The sequence below is a fragment of the Ooceraea biroi genome, chromosome 8 (assembly GCF_003672135.1).
Source record: "Ooceraea biroi isolate clonal line C1 chromosome 8, Obir_v5.4, whole genome shotgun sequence".
In the NCBI taxonomy this organism is placed as follows: Eukaryota; Metazoa; Arthropoda; class Insecta; order Hymenoptera; family Formicidae; genus Ooceraea; species Ooceraea biroi.
The window spans coordinates 5,598,193-5,617,314 of record NC_039513.1 but is presented as its reverse complement, the minus strand read 5'-3'; the positions used below and the strand labels follow the sequence as shown (position 1 = coordinate 5,617,314).

The 19,122-nt window shown below is 38.3% G+C and overlaps 2 protein-coding genes across 12 annotated transcripts in view; one reads left to right on the top strand and one right to left on the bottom strand.

Annotated features, from left to right (window-relative positions):
• The window catches only part of LOC105279816 (cAMP-specific 3',5'-cyclic phosphodiesterase, isoforms N/G), a 248,773-nt gene that overhangs the window by 215,061 nt on the left and 14,590 nt on the right, over positions 1-19,122 (top strand). Inside the window, exon 1 of one of the 11 annotated variants that reach the window (XM_020031744.2) lies at positions 3,495-17,946. The exons of the other annotated variants lie outside the window; for them this stretch is intronic. Coding sequence (XP_019887303.1) covers positions 17,824-17,946 — 123 coding nt within the window. The 5' untranslated portion in view covers positions 3,495-17,823. Of the gene's footprint in view, positions 1-3,494; positions 17,947-19,122 lie in introns of those variants that run through there. 11 annotated transcript variants of the gene reach the window in all.
• Positions 2,258-3,402, bottom strand: LOC105279809. The gene is made up of 2 exons (XM_011339850.3): positions 3,252-3,402; positions 2,258-2,943 (listed from the first exon to the last, which is right to left on the bottom strand). Exons 1-2 carry the CDS (start codon positions 3,328-3,330, stop codon positions 2,642-2,644), a joined length of 381 nt encoding a protein of 126 aa, XP_011338152.1. The 5' UTR covers positions 3,331-3,402; the 3' UTR covers positions 2,258-2,641.

Below are 19,122 nucleotides of genomic sequence, written 5' to 3'. Positions count from 1 at the left end.
TATTTAATATAATTTATGTAATGTGCTGATGAGAAAATAACTCTTTCATTTCTAAGGTATTCATTTTACCTCACGCGAAACTTATTTTTAGTATCTATTTTATAATTTTGTCACGATTTTATATTACGAAAGAATTTTTAATATATTACCACGAACCGTTATTAAAATATTGCTATGCCACGATCGCCGTGAATTTCTTCTTATATTCACGGCATGGTAAACTGAGAAATTTTCCATCGCAAGCATTAATTCATCTTTTTTTCATTTTTTTTAAATGCTCACGGCAAACATTTACTTGCGTTTTCGCACTCAATCTCGCTCCTGTGAGACTTTTCACAAAGGTACTTCTGCAGTTCGAACCAATTAGCGTTGTCCACGGTCCGTTGCGTTAAAAAGTCCGTCTTGCTCGTTTTGTTTATCATTTAACACTTGAACGCATCGTGCAAGAAGATCCGTCTTTCGCTGAAAAGGATTAGGACTGCGAACAGATCTAAGAAATAGACGACGAGCAGCAGAGCGTTGTATTAGCACAGCTCCTTTTATTCGCTAAGTTTGCGGAAACGTTTGCCCAAGACTTGACTTCGCGAAATCGTTTAATTACAACAAAAGTCTTCAGTGTAAAATGAAAGTAATTTAAAATTTATTTAAAATGAGAGTCGATAACTCGACAACAATTAGATGTTTCGACTTATAATCAATCTTATCGTTCAGGATAACGATTTCGCGAAAAATCCAGAATAGAGAACACGATAGTAGATGCAGGTCCAAAGAAATCGCAACAACGTCGTTCGCGAGAAGAGAATCTAATAAACGAGGCGCTATCACGCCCGGTCGTTTAACCCCTTCCTCGCAGGTTCAAGGGTTCGCGTGCTCTTCATATCGCCGAGCATCCCGTATCACGCGTGCCATGCGTGATCGTCTGTCTATTTCTCTCGGGTGCGTAAATAAACCGCCAATCCCACCGAAATACTTTTGCGAGACGATGTTGCACAAATCAGGATCTGAATGATCTCCGCCAATGTTGCTTGCGTCACAATATCCCCAAGCCTTATCAGAAAGTGTTCTAATCGAGCCTATCGATCTTTCGTCTTGTCGATCTTTGGCCTTGCTTTATTCCTGATATTCTTAGAAAAGATATCGCCGTTTGTATATTGCAATCCATAATGTTTTTATAATGTTTCATTTCGCCGTCACGGCTTGAGCATTTAAACCTGAACTCAAGGAACTTAAAGAATTTAAAGACACTTGAAGAGACTTCACGATGTTATATCTGTGATTTAGACGCAAATGCCTAACGAACGTAAGACAAATGGCAGTAAACAAATGTTCGGAGTTCATTCGAACATTTCTAAGTAATAAGGAATTGAAAGATCATTGATATGACGTATTGCGACTGTTGCTCCTGCACATGGTCGATATGACGCCAGAAAACGTAGCTCTCATTTTCATGTATGTATTCTCGTACTATCGCTTTTATGCGAATTGCATTTATTTTTATCTAGGAAACTGTAGCGTATGGTATGTATGGTATGTTTGTGCATGCATTTTCCTTGTCGGCTTACTTTACCATTTTGTGGTAGATCATGGAAATGGTCGCGAACTATGTGCTGATGTATAAATTACAGATAATATTGAGTTACGATTCTTCCTTTGTTATTTTGTTGCAATTCAATGTTTCATTTATTCACGCGCAAATACGTAAGACTAACAAATAAGATCATTACGCATTTCCCGATATTTGCATTAATTATTAATTGATAAATAATAGATAATAAAGCAACATGCGGAATAATTGATAGAAAATATATAGCTATTTATGTTTATCCAACTCATCTTTTAAATAGTTTGATTGTGATCTATAATAATGTATAAATATTAAAGAAAAGCACACAAGTGACTAGTAGCGAAACACTTGTCTCTTTGCATTTTATTTTAATTTTAAATAATGATAAACAGCACCTATTCATTTGCCTACAGTATTATGCTAAATTTGATTATTGAATGAAACAATGATTTTTTGAATAATACATAACGTAATTACATTTACATGACATAGTTACATAACTCGATTTTGTACCAAATTCTAAAATTCCGACGAGGGTGGCAGACCACCTTCTGTTTGACTGCAGAGATTTTCTTACTGAAAACGCAAAGACTTATATGCCGTCTGACCAAGAAATTCTGTTACTACTGCGAGCTCCCATACATTGTTATGGTGATCTTTGTACAATCGGTTATAAATAATTTATTGATAATCTTTGTTATCGATAATCTGACATTTATTTAGACGACTTGATTACATTCATAATTATCTTTAAATTATACATTTAATATACTTTACACGTTTGATATACATAAATTTTGAAAGTTATAATATTCTAGAAACTGCTTTGTTGTATTTTGATAGTTGATATTATCTGTATTCTTCATTTTATCATTACAGATATAATCATATTATCTTTAAATAAATAATTAACGAGATGCGCGCGCGAACAAAAGTAGATGTGTATTCATTGATATGATTTTGCGTCTGTTGCATTGTACAATACATACGCGTCGCATTTAAATAATAATAATAAGGTTAATATTATTTAAATCATTATTGCTGTTCTGTTAAATAATTTGTTAGTTCTGAATAATTTTAGTGAGTTAACGAATGTATTTCCAAAAGTGGTATTATCAGATTTGAAAATATATCTGACATTTGAGAAAATGGCATTATAGCATTTACTATATATGCAATAAAATTTAAGATATTTCTGATAAATCGTTGTTGTTGTAGTCGAATAGGTATGGGCAAGACAATAACAGCGTTCTTATAAAGTAGTCCAGCCTGTGATACGAGAATTCCTAGACTTTTCGTATTGTTTGCACATGTTATCACTTGCTCAATATCGTGTTGCACATCTTCACTAGTAACTTGGCCAGTACTATCACTATTCGCTGAAAAATTATTGAAATCATCATTACTCACGTATGAATTGAATCCTTAGGCGTCAATGAACTTATTGTATATTGTATGTTATATATTCTGTTATGTATTATTCCTTAGTATTTTTCATAAGAACTTTTGATAGAAAATTGTACAAACACTGCGCGTATCAACGACTGATACAATTAATACTATATAGTTTATGTAATGTACGTGCAAATAGTTTTGTATATTAAATAAGAAATTGTAGAAGACAATTTACTAAAAAAAAATTTTGATTAGTGTTAAACAATGTGGCCTTTAGTTTTGTGAAACTTACCTCCCTGGACACAAGTCATGGCAAATATACACAGCAGGAACATCAGTAAATATGTATTTGAATATCCTTGCAACCTCATGGTGCTCCTGGGTTGTTACGGATATGAGCAGAAATGTAACAAAGGTATTCCACTAGTGGGCTTCGGAACTCGTACTCGGCGCATTTATAACAAACACCGATAATTATAATGCAAAACATTACTTACCTCTATCGCTCGTGTGCATGTATGCGTGACATGCAACACTTATATTTGTGCAATTTCATGCAAAAACATTTAGTTTTTAAAACATGGCACAACCGTTTTCGCTAAAACAAATTTCGTTTAGTGCAGAGGAATTTCGAGAATTGACGCACGGTGAAATTTTGCAAATCGGTGACGGTAATTGTTTAAATTACGATGCTGAAAGTTTTACAGCAATTTTTTAAGTAGAATGTTTTTCTATTTTACGATGTTCTTCGTGAAGTGACGAATGTTTTTTCAATTACGTATCATTTTTGTCAAACGTAAATCTTTTTATCATTTTCTCGTTATTTTCATTTAGAGTGCGAAATATAAGGGATACTGCGTTACCAAATAAACGATTGGTTTTCTTATATGCAATGCTAAATATTATCTGTCACTGACTCATTCTTATCGTTCGCCTTGTCGTGTTTATTACGTTGCTTTGTGTAATTTTTCATTCTAACCTGCTAATAGTAGATAAAAGGAATACGAAGGACACTGCGCGTTATTGTTTTACAGAAACATTTACTCACGCAAGTAATTTTACGACTTTTTGATAAAATTTTCAATATGATATGTGCAGATACGAAAAATATTTATTTACACATGGATATATAATAAATAAGAAAAATCCGTTTGTTTTGTGCTTGTTTTAGAGAGCATGTCCACATATTATTTAAGTAGAAATTGGAAGATCTCAAAAATTACATGTAAAACTTCTCAAGAATCACAATACATTTACATATAAAAAGTTTTATAAATTTCTTACACTTACACTTAAAAACTTTCACTTCTCAGACTTAGCACAGCATAATCTTGATTGGAAATTCTAGTTCAGTAGTTGTTCCTTAAGCTAACTTTTTGAGAACCTTCTTGGAGAACTACGTACGGCAAGGGTCATAAATCTAATTTCTAGTAACTTTTCCACGTTTGCCACTTTAAACTCGAAAGTTGAGGTCGATCGAGTCAATTCGAATTTTTTACCGATGTTATCATGTTTCAGTCCAATAAGGTAATCATTGAAATAGAAACGAGCAGATTCGCTTCTCCTAAACATATTTTTATGAAATGTGTTTAAATAACGTCAATATACATTTGCAGAAAAATTACGTTAAAGTTACGTTACAAATTGCAATATATATATGATTACATTTCTGTGTTAATCTTTCGCTTATACGTTCATCTCGCTTTCAGGATGTTTTCGCAAATTTTTTCTTTACCGAAAGACGTGCGTAAACACGTCACATCCGTTTATTCGCAGAAAGTTTCTCTGATAATCCGAGAAAACAGGCCGAACAATGGTGAATACAAGGTCAATCTCTTCGTTGACCACGCAGAAAGAAGGGAAGATTGATAAACATCTCTTGGATATATCCCGAAATCCATAATGTTGGCGTCTCGCCAGAGGTGGGTGGCGCCTGGCGTCGCGTCGTGCCGCTCCATATATGAATCTATTTCCTTAGTGGAACTTATTTATTTTTAGCATCAGATATCCTTGATAACTGCGTCTGAAATTGAAACTTCGTTAGAGCGCAGTTTATCTTCAAAAATTTAATTCAAATTCAGACTCAAATAAATGAAACATTAATTCGCGAAAAGAATTCGTTAACCGTCTGGCACTTTGCAAATTAACAATATTTCCCGATAACCGCTTCTTTATTAGAAAAAAATTTAGTTAAATTCGTGTGAGTGGAAAAGAGGGATCTATAATTGAAAACTTCGTGCGACGATTTTACAACGCTCCGCGTATTTGCGTAGCAGATGGGCGAACATATTTGTGAGAATCGCCGCCAGCGTTGGGGATTCGATTGGCTCCGATTACATTTGATTATGTGCAACACGAAGAACGTCTGAGAAGAGCACAAGCCGCACGTACGTGCACGTTGCTCCTGTGCAAATGTCGGATCAGCGGTTTTTATTATCATTACGTGTGTATGTACGACTATCGTTGCATTAGCTTGTCGTCACTTGTCGCCAGTGCACTCCGCTCCGTGTACATACCGAGTTTATTACGCCTTAGTCAAGCCGCGTGCGCGGTTTAGCCACGTCGATAAACCGTCCCCATGAATATATCGGCATTAGAAAAAAGAATGCGTCGCCTGCGTTTCCCTGACATCATCGTATGCAAAGCCAAGTGTGTTCGGCACAGTCAGTAGACTCTGGTAATAATACCTTGTGATAACGTATCGTAAGAGGCTTCGTCGCAAATGTCAGCGTTCACCAAGCTTCTCGTTTTCCGATTATAGAACGGATTAGTTATGTAAATTGGAGCTGCAGTGCTTTGCGTCGCATAGACTGGCATCCTTGCACATTCTCTCATGAATAAGAATTATTCTTGTTTATAGTATTATCTTGTTTATTGACGTACTTTTTTACATACATGTTTCTATGCATTTACACGTTTCGGGCATAAATATGAAAAAGGAAAATATGGTTAGCATTATTGTATCGAAGATTACATTCAGTCATATTTCGAAAACGAATCGAAAAAAAGAAGTGAACAAAAAGTGAACTTCTGTTTATGAGAATTGTGCTGCGCAGTTTGTGTGATATCATCGTTCAAATAAGTGGTATAAATTTTGGTAGTATGCATTCGAATGTCAGTGCATTTTTAATCCCTCCCTTCATCCGAGGTAATTGTTAATACATTGTTAATATATATAAACTGCCAAAAATGTTAAACAGAATCATTTTGAAGGTATGAAACCCATATAATAATATTATAAATATCTTTTTTATTATGAGCTCGCAGATTCCGCCAGATATTTCCACGTTGTGAATTCAATATAGTTTCTCGGTTTATTATTGGTTTCCGGCATATGCTGCGCAGCTGGCATTCATACAACGACGAAATACGATCCATCCCATTTTTCCATAGTTCATCTATGCTCAATATTTTTTTTATCAAAAAACGCATCTCGTTACGCGTCGTTATGCTTCCCCGCGAACGTTTCCGTTTGTTAATAGAATAGGATAGGACGGAGTAAATGGCGCATCGTCAAAAGAGTATCGTATTCATTAATTATCGTGAATAACCGACCGTGAATATTGTTGTCGGTTGGTAATCACTATCATCACGGACGATCGTAAATCAAAGCAGCAAGAACTGGCGCACAATTTCTATGTGCGAAAAGGAACCACGAGAATTCACTAGTAAGTCGAATGCAACTTGCGGATCGAATAAGAGTATGGTGTAATTTGTTTAAACCTCGATGCAGACGTTTACGTTAGCGTGTGTACATCTAGATTTCGTCTTTCTTGTTTGACGACGATATTTTGGCACGGAAACGAGGGTTGCCTCGTATTGCGTCTCGTTTTGACGAGCTGTTAACCAGACAAGTGGTATCCGTTTTCGATCGAAGAAGAATGTCTGACAAGTGCGCGCAGAGAAAAGTTCGTGGAAAGGCTCGATAAATCGTGCTAGCTTCCTCGAAGCGAGAAATTATTTGTACTGTCGTGTGAAAGGCCGGATGTTACCACTCGTTCATTGATGATTCGGAATTGATGCTGACCATTCGCTAAGCGACTGCGAGGTAATCCGCATGATCGTAAAAAAGAACATTTAAATGCGTCTGAGAGTGATAAATTCGGTCAAACTCAAGGCTGATCCTTCTGAAAGAAAAAGAATTACTTTCTATTCGTATTTTTTGTCACTGATTTCTTGCAAATATGAAATACATTACGTGTATCTGAAGAGAGCTATTCTGCGTACGCGAATCTTAAAAGCATCAATATATCGGTCATCTGTATTTCTACATTCAAGAGTGCATTGAAATTCTTTCGTATATTATCATTAGCTTTCCTAGACATCATTATCATAGATATAGGCGACTTTTTCAGAGATAACGGGACCGGTAAATACGCGATAAATGACGTAAATGTTACTTGACGTAGTCGGGAGGAAGCTTTTATTCGTAGATATGAACGTGGCACGCTGAACCCGGAGACAAATCATCGTGATTATATCTTTATGGTATTACCGATTTATTGCTGTTCGCGTTTTCCGTACAAACATGCGGATCAAATGTACACTTAGACCAGTTAGTGAAGATGTATGCAGCTCGATGCCTGTAAGACGACAGTCGTGGCACATTCTCTGTAGCGCGACTCTTATAAATCTTGTCGAATATTATGCTTCTCACATCGACCGGTACATCGCCGATGCGGTGACCGAATAGAGATTATTAAATAATACGAGACTGATCAATACTTTGTAATTATTTATGCAAAGGCAGTCATTTGCCGTTTAGCTGTATTTTTTATGCGAAGCGCATGCATCATGACATGAAACTTGGATGACACATAGCGTGTTTACGTCATTCAATAAATAATTATACTTTTGGAAAAATTCCTTTCGCATTTTAATCTCTCAGTTGTTTATATCTTTTCTTATCTTTTATTTATTACGCTAGTCAATGTAAGATAATGCATTATAATTATGTTCAATATGATCCCCTTCAAAAATTGCACTCCGAGACTGTTTGTCTCCGTAAGATTCATTTGTCTTTGTCGCAATGCGGGTGAATTCATTATCATCTGCAAATTAAGCACTGTTAAACGATATCAAGTGCATACAGTACACGCAGGCATACAATGCAACATAAGATGGAGAAAAAAACATGTTCCTTTTCAGATTATAAAATCAAAGCCTTTCAAGAAGCCGATTTTGTCTTTAAGCACAAGACTGCATTTTATTTTTTTTCGTTTTATATATTCTTGTTTTTCTTTATTTAAACATTTAACAAAATAAAATCTTTTAACTTTAGCAATTACACGTCGCGATCGATGATAACTCATAACGTATTTCAAATTTCCTTCCGAGGCAAATTAGATATACCAACTTTAATTTTTACATCTGCTTGCTTCCTCTTCTGTCTTGTTTTATTTTTTTCCTCTTTTTCTATCCTATTTTTCCTCATTCAATCTAAACTCCAATATTTTCCTTAATGGTACGTGATAATATGCATGCATAAGAAACATGACGGATGATATATAAATAGGAAAAGTGATTGAGTTATTTTTCTCTAGAATCACTGGAATCACTGCTAAAATAAACAGTAAAGTTTTGCGTTACTTTTTATTAATTACTGAAATATCGTATACTTTAATTAAAATGGATAATATTTTCTTGTATGAGCTTTTCTTTTTTTATCATCACGTATGTACACGTGTCGCTGTTAAAAATCGACGAGATTACATAAAGCCACTCGCGCTATTTTATTACACACTTGTTATCGAATTTCAAAGATTGATTTGTTGAGTATCGAGTTTGTCGTCGCGTTCAGCGTATATATTTAGAGCGCATTCATGTATCCAACAAATGGAGTTTATTGTAACAGGATTGCATGATGATGCATAAATGCACTGTGAATATAACTAAAAATCACTGAATTGTTTTTAATGAAACGTCTTTCGTATATTCATGTAAAATATAAAAATTTGTTTTGTGCAGTCAATGTTAATCAATTTTCAAAGTTTGTTAATAACTCATGGGCGCGCGATATTTCTTAAAATATTATAAATTTTACAAACGCCATGACAATATTTTATGAAAATGTTTTATAAGCATCGTGACGATGTTATTTATTTGTTGTTTTTAATATGGCTCGTTTACGTTTTGGCAAACAGAAGAAATATTGAAAAACAGAAAAATATATTTTTCGCACATGTTAATAACTTTTTGTGAATATATCCATATTCTATACAAAACCTAGAAATTCCGATTTCGTATAACTCTTTTGCTTTAATTATCTAGGTAATATATTTATTTTTGTATGTAATTTGTTATCTACTTAAATATCTGCACAAAGTGCTATGTATTCAGGCTTAGTAAATTATAGGACGAATTATAAGAAACAATGAAATAAACGATTAATCGCTAGCAACATCTTGCTATTATTTTGATGACGACAATTGGTTATTTTCGCCCATACAGTCGCTCTTTATTCACATTATACGCACATTAATACGCTCTGCCATTTAATGGAAATTACGCTCCAATTCGCAATATAACGGCACGTGAAAGATACACGTGGAATGTATATAGTTAGTGCAGATGTAACCATTGTTCGTGTATTGTGCAAGCATGTTTCGATGTCGTCGAATATTTCATAAAAGCAGTCTGATTCTTTTCAAGCCTCGCTCAAATGAATAATACGCATTCAATACTATGATCATTCACGTTTGTAAATAACTGGCTTGTAAATAGCTGATAATTGACTTTTGATCAGAGAAAGTCTACAGCATACAATTTAATTTTCCAACAATACACCAAGCAAACGATAAGGAGAAACAATCAATAAGCAATCAATGAGATAATAAATAAAAAAGTGAAAGCGGGTAAAGAGAACACCTACTTCTATTAATCTATTAATCAAGATGCAATGATGTATTTGTTTTATGTTTAGCAAGTATTCGATGACTAATAGATTGATTTGTCGTGCGATATAAACTCGTGTAATATAAAAAATATGATTGGTAGAAGTCAGAATGATCTTCGCTTATCTCGTTCGCGCGTTTCTCGTGAAACGAAACGTTTTGCCGAACCATCCATTATCTTCCGGCTGCTTCCGTCTCAAGGACCAGCGTCATCATTGTCATTCACACTATTGTGTACGCGCCATAATTTCTGGATGTACCGGCATGCACGTGATAGCCCTTATCTCCCGACGTGGTTGTTGCACCGAGACGCGTCAGTTTCGCGATGGATCGCGATTAATTTATGGTGATGTTGTTACTCTGAATCCGTTGCGAGAAGAAGAACCCGTCTACTCAAGCCAACAAAGATCACGCAGTTATGCACCACGTTATGTTCCCGAAATAGTCAGATCTGTTTTGATTGCGAATTCTCGTCGGGGCGTGTAACATTTCCTTGCTAGCAAACCGTTTCCGCTCGAAGAGCCAATCTCATTACGACCAAGTGTAGATATTGTTACACTTGCGTCTTTAATTATTCAGCGTCCTTATCTGACGTTTGAGTGTGCCAATCTTGGTTCCCATCAATTTTTCTACTGTACTTAGGATGAGATTAGGGTGGGAATATTACTGATATTACAGCCTCACGTACAATCATCACTGTCGAGCGCGCAAACACGGACAGGATGATTTTTTAAATATAGTTTATATTTCAATTACAGAACTCGTTTGTGGACAATTTTATCACGATGGACTTAGATTATTGACGAGTGTTTACCGAGCTCGCACCAATTAGCTGCCACGCGTTTTTACATTTTTTCTTTTCAATCAATACGATATAACTGCAATTATTGTGATCTTCGAATGAAGTGTGTTTTGCAAGCATTTTTTCTCCGCGCGGAAAACTTGACTAAGACCGGTATAAAGTAGACTTGGTTCGAGAAGAGTGGTGAACTCATCCGGCCGAAGATATGTAGATTCCCACGTATTAAATATGTAATAAAAAGCACTTACGATAATTGTCGGTAATTTTCTACGACGGCAGCTAATTATGAATGGCAAATGGGACATTTAGATGCAAGCACGATATTTTTGCTCCTACGACGCTGGTGATAATCTGAAATTAACATGGGAAAACGTGATATGAAGGATTTATCCCGATAAACAAACATATTCTGCAATTAATTTAAATGAGTTAATCAACTATTTTTATTTACGGACAAGGAAAAGGCGACAGATGAAAAATTATTCAAAATCAACAGAATTAATTACGCATAAAATCTGCTGTTAGGAAAAATAGGTACGGACGAGGATACATATAAACTTGTGAGTTCTCATCGAGCAGTGTTCCGCAACAGCTCGACGTGACTTTTCGCTACGACGTCGCTGATTGAAATCGCTGGGGAACGAAAGATTGCGTGATCGGATATATCAGATACATCGCGCGATCCGATCATATTTATGAACCTCGTGATGCTTGTTCGGTGATTGTACATAATAAGTAGCATCGCCGATATCCGCGGCACGTGTCTGCCTCGTGAGCAGCTGCTGTAGCAGAACAATAATAGAGACGTATAGACTCGCTATTGCTTCTCAGCGCTTTATATCAGCTTCCTCCGTTATGTCAGATTTACACGTCGCAGTCGGAGAGCCGACCAGCCTTTCTCAACAAAAACTCATTTTCCATGTAATAAAATATATATGTAGAAATAAACAGCTAGTTGAACAAATAATCTCATCATTCGTAATGTTGCGCTAGCCAAAACCACTGTAAATTCCACGTTCGAGTATATCTCGTTGCATACGGAGGAATAAAATAGTCACGTCCGATTATGCAGGCGCGCAATCTGGAATTTCCCGGTGTGCTCGTAAAAAAAAGTGATAGTCTGTAACTCGGCAGAAAAAGTACCGAACGAGAGGAATTACCAGCGGGAATGTCGCAACAATTGCGCTCGCAACAATGAAGAGACAATCGGCGCCCTGCTGATTGTTCTTGTAAACCGCGACCAGTAGCAGTAGAGTATTCTCTACGTTCGTGCCATGTTTATCAGTCTCCGTCAGTCTGAGGGGCTCTTAACGCCGGCGACTTGAGACAAGGCGCCAGAGGACGAGATGATTCCTGTCAACAGTTACGTAACGTTCGCGAAAAAAGACCTCCTTGAGAGACGCCACGGTCATAATCATCGCATCCTCGGGCTTTTCGTGCACGTCGATGTGTCCACGTGGAGGAACACGAGGGTAAGCATCGATAATACTAGCAGATACAGGTCTAAAAATAAGCTGTAAATTATCCTCGCGTAAGTACTACTTAGCTGACCGTGCAATTGTCGGCGTTTGTCCAACGATTATCGATGTAACTCGCAATTGTGCGCTCATAAGAGGCAATTAGGAGCTAAAGGATTATGTATATGATGTCGGAGCAAAAGTATATGTTAATGGGATGTATTTCGGGAAATAAATGAAGACGTAGCTTCCGTGGATCGGCAATCTTGCTTTATCACAGGTATCTCTCGTGTCGTTAAAATTCGTTGTGCAATTTTGCATGCATGTCAGCAGGAATCAGATATTAAGAAAGATACGCTCTACGTACTTGGATATCTAGGATATAGACTGTCTGCATTAATATAGGTTGAACCAACCCTCTTAGCACAATCCTTAGCGACGAGTTTGTTGTGCTCGTTGAAATGCTATCGATCGATGAACACGCGCGTACGTTTCAAGGAAAAATCAGGAAAAGGAGTCTCATTTTACGACAGCGAAGATTGGTTGGCGACAAATCCTTCTTATAATTCTCGTTTGACAGAGACTGATACTTTTAAGAAAGTTGAATGTTGGCGGAGAGTGCATCCTGCAGACTGCCAATGGTAGAAAAATATCTTATCCGGTCGAGGACGCTGGAGATAAATTGCTCGCATATTCCTGAACTTTCTCTCTCTTTCTTCCTGAATTTCTTTCAGATTTATGTTATGCCCGAAGCTATTTCTACATAAGGTTACTACATACCGAGAATAGCGTATTTTACGGTAATTATATCAAATTTGTATACATGCGTCAGTACTTGACTCGCTCGAGTCGCAATTCTGCTTCTACTTTCGATTTCAACATACCAATTTCAACCTTAGCATTTACTCTTTAAATTTGCTTTCACGCTTTAGCTAAAACGAACATTTATCGGTAATGTTTGGTTTAGAGATCTTATTTGGAATTAACAAATTCTATTTAAATTTTGTCAAAAATTTTCAAAAAGGTTCTTTTGAAATTCTAAAAGAAAGATTGCTCGTTTTTTTGTCCATTTGTGAGGTACAAGATAAAATATAACCCGAAAAGGATTTCTCGTACGTCATGCTGAGAATGAATGACTAACTAGGAAACGTGAAATATGTGCATTTTACTGACAATATAATGGGATATCGAAAACGAGACGCTTTGCTGAAGCCAAAGGATTCACTTTAAAGCAAACGGGACGAGTCTCATCGGATTTCCCGGTTTAAGACGCAATGTATCGCGCGTTTCAAGAGAATACTGTTATCAATAATGTACGTCGAATTCCATGAATATTCAACGATTGTTTAATCAACTGTTTCCAAATTGCAATAACAAATAAATTTAATCCAGGTTTACGTAAGTCATAATCTGTTACAGCTTATTAGAACGAGCTATCACGTATACATTCATATTACAAGTACGTGTATATTATAAGCGGTGAATAAGGGTCAAGATATTGTTAGGTGCTCTATAACCGTCTTTATCCGTATCTAATTTTCGCGTCCGTCATCCGAGTCCTCGCGGAATACTCGAATAAATAAGTCTACTACTGGAAATGAAACATGAAATTGGCACTGCGCTAACGAATCCCCAGGTCGCATTTCAACCGCGAATGGTTTTCGCGCTAAGGCGAAAGAGAAAGAGAAAAATAGGAAAAACCCGAGAAAAATGCTACCGATAACGATTAGCCGATAACCGATTGGGACAGCAAGAGGATAGCGAGGGGGTAGCGTAAAAATAAGTGCAGCAGTTCACGTTATCGTGACCTTCTGTTATACATTAGAAGGAGGAACCGAGCTATTTCTGACTGCGGCGGCCCACATGCATCGACTGCAACGGATCGATAAACCGTCGTTTCTCGTAGGACATTCATGTTTTTCGTCACTGAGGCGTTAGGTGCATCGATCGTGTCTCCCTCGGCTAGGACACGTTGTTTGCCTGCGCGTTAAACCGTGAATACGTGCTGTACATCGCGCGGTGTCTTCAGACGGGGGCGGACGAGCAAACGAGCGCATAATGCAGAATGCATTATTGCCGCTTGCAAAACTGTCACTTTCGCGTGGTCACTTCTCGTCAGACGAGAGAGAACGTGCCTCTATTTTTAATACCTGGGAGTTCGTTGTAACGTTGTAACGTGAAGAGGGACGGCTACCACATCTCCGAGACGGACGACAATGATAACCCGCGCTTTCGTGAAAGCGGATTAGTCAGTCTTTTCTAAGATCCTCGCAAAGTTTAGTTTTTTTTTATAAGATAAGACGGATGACCGTGTTTCCGAAAAGTCACGCGTAAGCACTATTACAACTTCGTACGTTTTCCCTTCTGTTTTTTTTTTAAATCTGCGCTTCTGCTGTGCGAGAAAATATGTACAAACAACTTTTATGCATGTTTTCCTGTTGTGCACACGATATGACGAAGTCGAGGTGGACGCTTCTGTGAAATGAAAATCGCAAAATTAGTTTAAGGGCGCTTTGACGTAAACGTCGATATTACTAAATAGGCAGCTTGATTGCTTTTCCGAAGATCAAGTTCTTTTTCTTTGAAGTCTTCGATATTGCATGATTCGGCTAAAATGATCCAGCGGAAAAACTTTTTCCCCTATATACGTAAATTAAATTTCTTGCAATTTACCGCAGGAAGTCACTCGTATTTCGCACTTTATCGCTTAAAATAAGAGCACTGAGTACCGATACATAAATTGTTGTAAACTATCTATAACAAACTTCGAGGTTCTTGATTCTCAGTCAGTAATCGGTAAAAGACGTAAGCGCCTTACTGTATCCACGCCCACGCGATCCTCTGGACAAACTGTGACGTCCACTTCCGATCTTTCTCAAACTCTTTTACGAATACTTCAAACAAACTTTGTCTACGCCGTATCTACGCGGAACGAGCGTGTCTGGTAAAAGCGTAAGCATAATATAGGTATTCTTAATACGTTACGTATCACTGCCCCATGAGAATCGCTTTTTATAGTACCGCTCCTTCATTTCCCTCCATAATATAATACATCGTATAATTAAAATAATAATATATAAAATAATAATGCATACTTCACATTATCGTCAAGAAAAATATTGTATCACGGTTGTGCTGGAAGATGCAAGGTACGCGCAAAGTTACACGTGTTCTTCCTTTTAGAATAAGCTGTAGTAAATACTCGTCATCGAGTGATTTATGATTTCCAATCCCAGAACAAAGAATGGCATGATGACACGTTTTACATCGTTCAACATTAATCATACCATGTGTAACGCCTGCTTAATCATGCACAATAATGAACGTGACAACAGTGTATGGTTATCGTCTCTAATCACTTAAATTAATATACGTATATATAGTCGATCCGATGGATTAAGATTTAATCAAGATTCTGTCGTTACGATGGAACGAACACGCAGTAAAGTTTGACAGAGTAACACCAGCAATCCTAGAGAATTAACGATGCATGCGTGCGTCGTGTCACGTATTTCTGCACAGTTCCGACATTAATTAGCAATTATCAGTGCAACACATGCGCAGCGAAATTTCATATTTTTCAACGAGTTGCGCGAATGTCATCGGAATCCTGCAACGCTCGTTATCAATATTTGTTTTATTTTATTAATTCATATTTATTAAACAAACGTATTGATCGTCACGGAACAAAAATAAGTAGCGTTCAACGATATACATCGGTTGCGGAGTAGAGTTTGGAGTAGAAGCAATAAAAGTTGTCTGCTGTGAAGAGGTCTATTATCTTTTTTCCGAGGAAATAACAGGTTTTGGGTCACGATCCTAGAATTCAGTGTTAAATAGAAGAGTTCCAATACGTAATTCTCTTGGAAGTAAAACTTTTCGTTTTGAAATACGGATGGTTGATATAAGCAGCTGGTTGCCTTCTCATACAGTTCGCGTTAAGTCCAAATTTATCTGCGGACTCATTGTTGGCGATCTTCAAGAAGTAGAACGAATCTCCAAAATAGAACGAATCTCCACACAGCGCTAAGCGCAATATACCATACGTTTAAGAGGACGCAGAGAAAATCGAGAAAATATCACTGCAACGACGACGGTCTTTGTGCTTCTATCGTTTTCATCGTTCGTTTCATCGAAATAATCGATAGACACGTGCCACTGTTTCTATTGTGACGACTGTGCGAACTGGGCACGTGTCAACTGGCACGTGTCAGCTATCTAATGATAGCCCTTTTGCAAGTCGATTCTCATGCGAAACTGTCTCGCGTCTTGAGCGTTTTCTCTCGTGATTATTGCAACAGGATATGACTTTAGGTAAATCAGATACCGTTGCCGCGAGATTAGCTTCTCTCCGCAAATTGCGCAGCACTGAGAAATTTCCCGTTAATGAGACGATCTTTAAGAGCCCACGCATGGATATATAACACAATATATGCGTGAAGCTTTCTACATTATCTCCGCTCCACGTAACACATGAAGGCGTAGGTGAACAATGCTTCATTTCCAGTTCCAGCGAAGCTATATTTATCCGAGGTCCAAGACATCTCTTAGAGACAACGGCGCTGACCTCTCAAGCGAAACATCATCCGTGATAAATTAAACTTTGAAACATTAGCAAATAAGTGACAAATGTATTTCGCCTGTCTAAAGTTTACGCAATATGAAATCTATTAGCTTAATTGCAGCCAACAGAGACCTTCATTATCGGGATTTTAGGGATATCAGGGGCTCCGCTGTTGGACCAATGTTAGCTTAGCTTGAGACTTGAGACAATTTTAGTTAAGTAAATTTTCTTGTAACTCGTCACAGATAAGAGCCCAATCTGCAAGCGAACAGCAAACTGAGCTAAACTCGATCAACTAAAGCAAGCTGAAGCTTAAGCTATCGGTACGATGATGCGATCTGAAATTGCTTTTTCGAGGTTTTACAACCGCTTTCAACGTTGACGACTTCAAGAGGACTGATGACAATCGCGTCATTTGGTACTGCACTCGTGTGCATATGCTTCCCTACTGGCTGGCGCTCTCTTGTGCAGCAACGCCGACGAAGTGGAGCAAAGAGAACCGCATCGACACGCGTGAAGTGTGAGTGGAAGGGGCAAAGAAGCCAAAACGAGTGACGGGGACCGAGATATAGCGGGACCGATATGCGGAGCGGTGCCGCCAACGAGATAAAAAGCCTTCGTCTCGACTCAGGCACGTAGACCACGCTTAGCAGTCGGGCGGCACGGCAAGCCACTGCCGCTCGCAGGCATCCACGAGACCACGAGTGAGTGGCGAACGTGACGGTGAATCAGAAAGTGCTCGTCCGTGACTCCGCAGCGTTACGCTCCGCCGCGAACTCGAGAGATCGCACTCGGTGAACTCACGATCCGGGATCATCCGGAACTGGAGCAGCTCGTTATCCCACGTCGACGTTCCAGAACCGCGATTCGCAGCGTGTACGATCGACACAACGCTGAGAACTTGAAAAGACAATTTCCATCGACGAGTCTGAGACCGGAGCAGTTTTATCGGACAATTGAAATTCCCTTGACTTTTGAGGGAAACTCCTCGTGAAAGTTAGTGCGGTAGCCGCGTTCTTGTGCGGTCGTCGCGGAGACGCACGCCGGCCAGTGACCCCTTGCTGCGGGGTCGCTTCCGCTCGGACTTCTTTTCGTGAGAGAGTTCTCGAGTGTGAGCTGCGCCGAGAAGGCAGCTGAAAGGCCACACGATGGTGCGACAGACGACGAACGGCGAGGTGGAGACCGGCAACGTGGACGAATCCGCTAGGTACTTCAATTACCTAAGGACCCTGGCGGACCTCACGGCCATAGCCAGCATTATGACAGTGCAGGTAATTTCGGGATTATCTTCGGATTATACTTGGCCTATGGTCGCGATTACGTACTGACGTATCCGACGTGGATGTTGAGTCCTCCCACCGTGAGATTACGTCCGGCGCATGTTACTATTAATTCTGGAAACGTGGACGGACGTATATGTTGCGTTTCTGCTCGTGGTATACAAATGATACCGTGAATGCAAGTGGACGTACGCTCACACAAGATAATATTACAGTTGAAAATAGTGGAAAGCATAAATGAGAAAGATCGCCAAATACAGAAAAAGCTTGAAATCTGCTGCATAAATGAGAAAAAGGGATTTGTTTTCCAATAACATATTTGTTCTTCGAAATCGAGAGATTAAATTAATTAAAAATTTAATAATTTTACATTAAGCTACAAATTAATAACCGCATTGTAATCTGATACAAGTTCGTCCATCTCGCTCTGGTAGCGCTTAGAAGTTGATTTAAGCAGGAATTGATTAATCAAAATTAGGCACATTGAGGAAGTAATTATAGGAGGAGACAATATGTCAATGTGTATCTATGATATCCCATTTTATCAGGCGATCCTCGATAGATCCTCATCGTTGCGGCCATCTGCCGCGATAATTCGGGCAAATAAATGCGCTACGACAGCTTTCCGAAAGACGATCGATCGCACGAGGGACGTTTGTTACATTTGCTACCGTTGTTGTCGCAACCGATGAATGTCACGACGGAGGTTAATGAGGTGCCTGGCTGAAACCGTTCACTACACGCTCCCACGATGACCTGAATTGAAAAATTATCAAACAATCGAGTGCGAAGAATCGCGGACATGTTATGCGATAGCAGGTACGCTCATTGCCCAATTACAAATCGCGTTATCGGTCGCACGATCGTATCTCACGCATCTTCTATCTGGTAGCTGTCAAATCCGACATCTGTCAAGCAATTCTGTCGAGAAAGTTGGCTTTTTATGAGAGAGAACCTTTCGTAAACTCGCTCAGTTTTGATATCATCTCGGATAATAGCGTCGTCGAATCCCGATTAGGAAATCGATCAATTAACAGTGCTTCAGCAGGGATCTTCGATCGCGTAGAAAAGCGCAGAAGTCGCTTTATCTCGCGATCTGAATAGAGATATCGAACGAGAACATGATTGATGATCGTGTCTTTTTTAAGTTCACATTCACGGCTTAAT

Bases quoted from the DNA above. Each gene is read 5' to 3' on its own strand.
- LOC105279809 (XM_011339850.3), bottom strand. From the start codon at position 3,330: ATGAGGTTGCAAGGATATTCAAATACATATTTACTGATGTTCCTGCTG. The intron at 2,944-3,251 runs GTAAGTTTCACA...ATAATTTTTCAG, and splicing joins CATGACTTGTGTCCAGGGAG to CGAATAGTGATAGTACTGGC.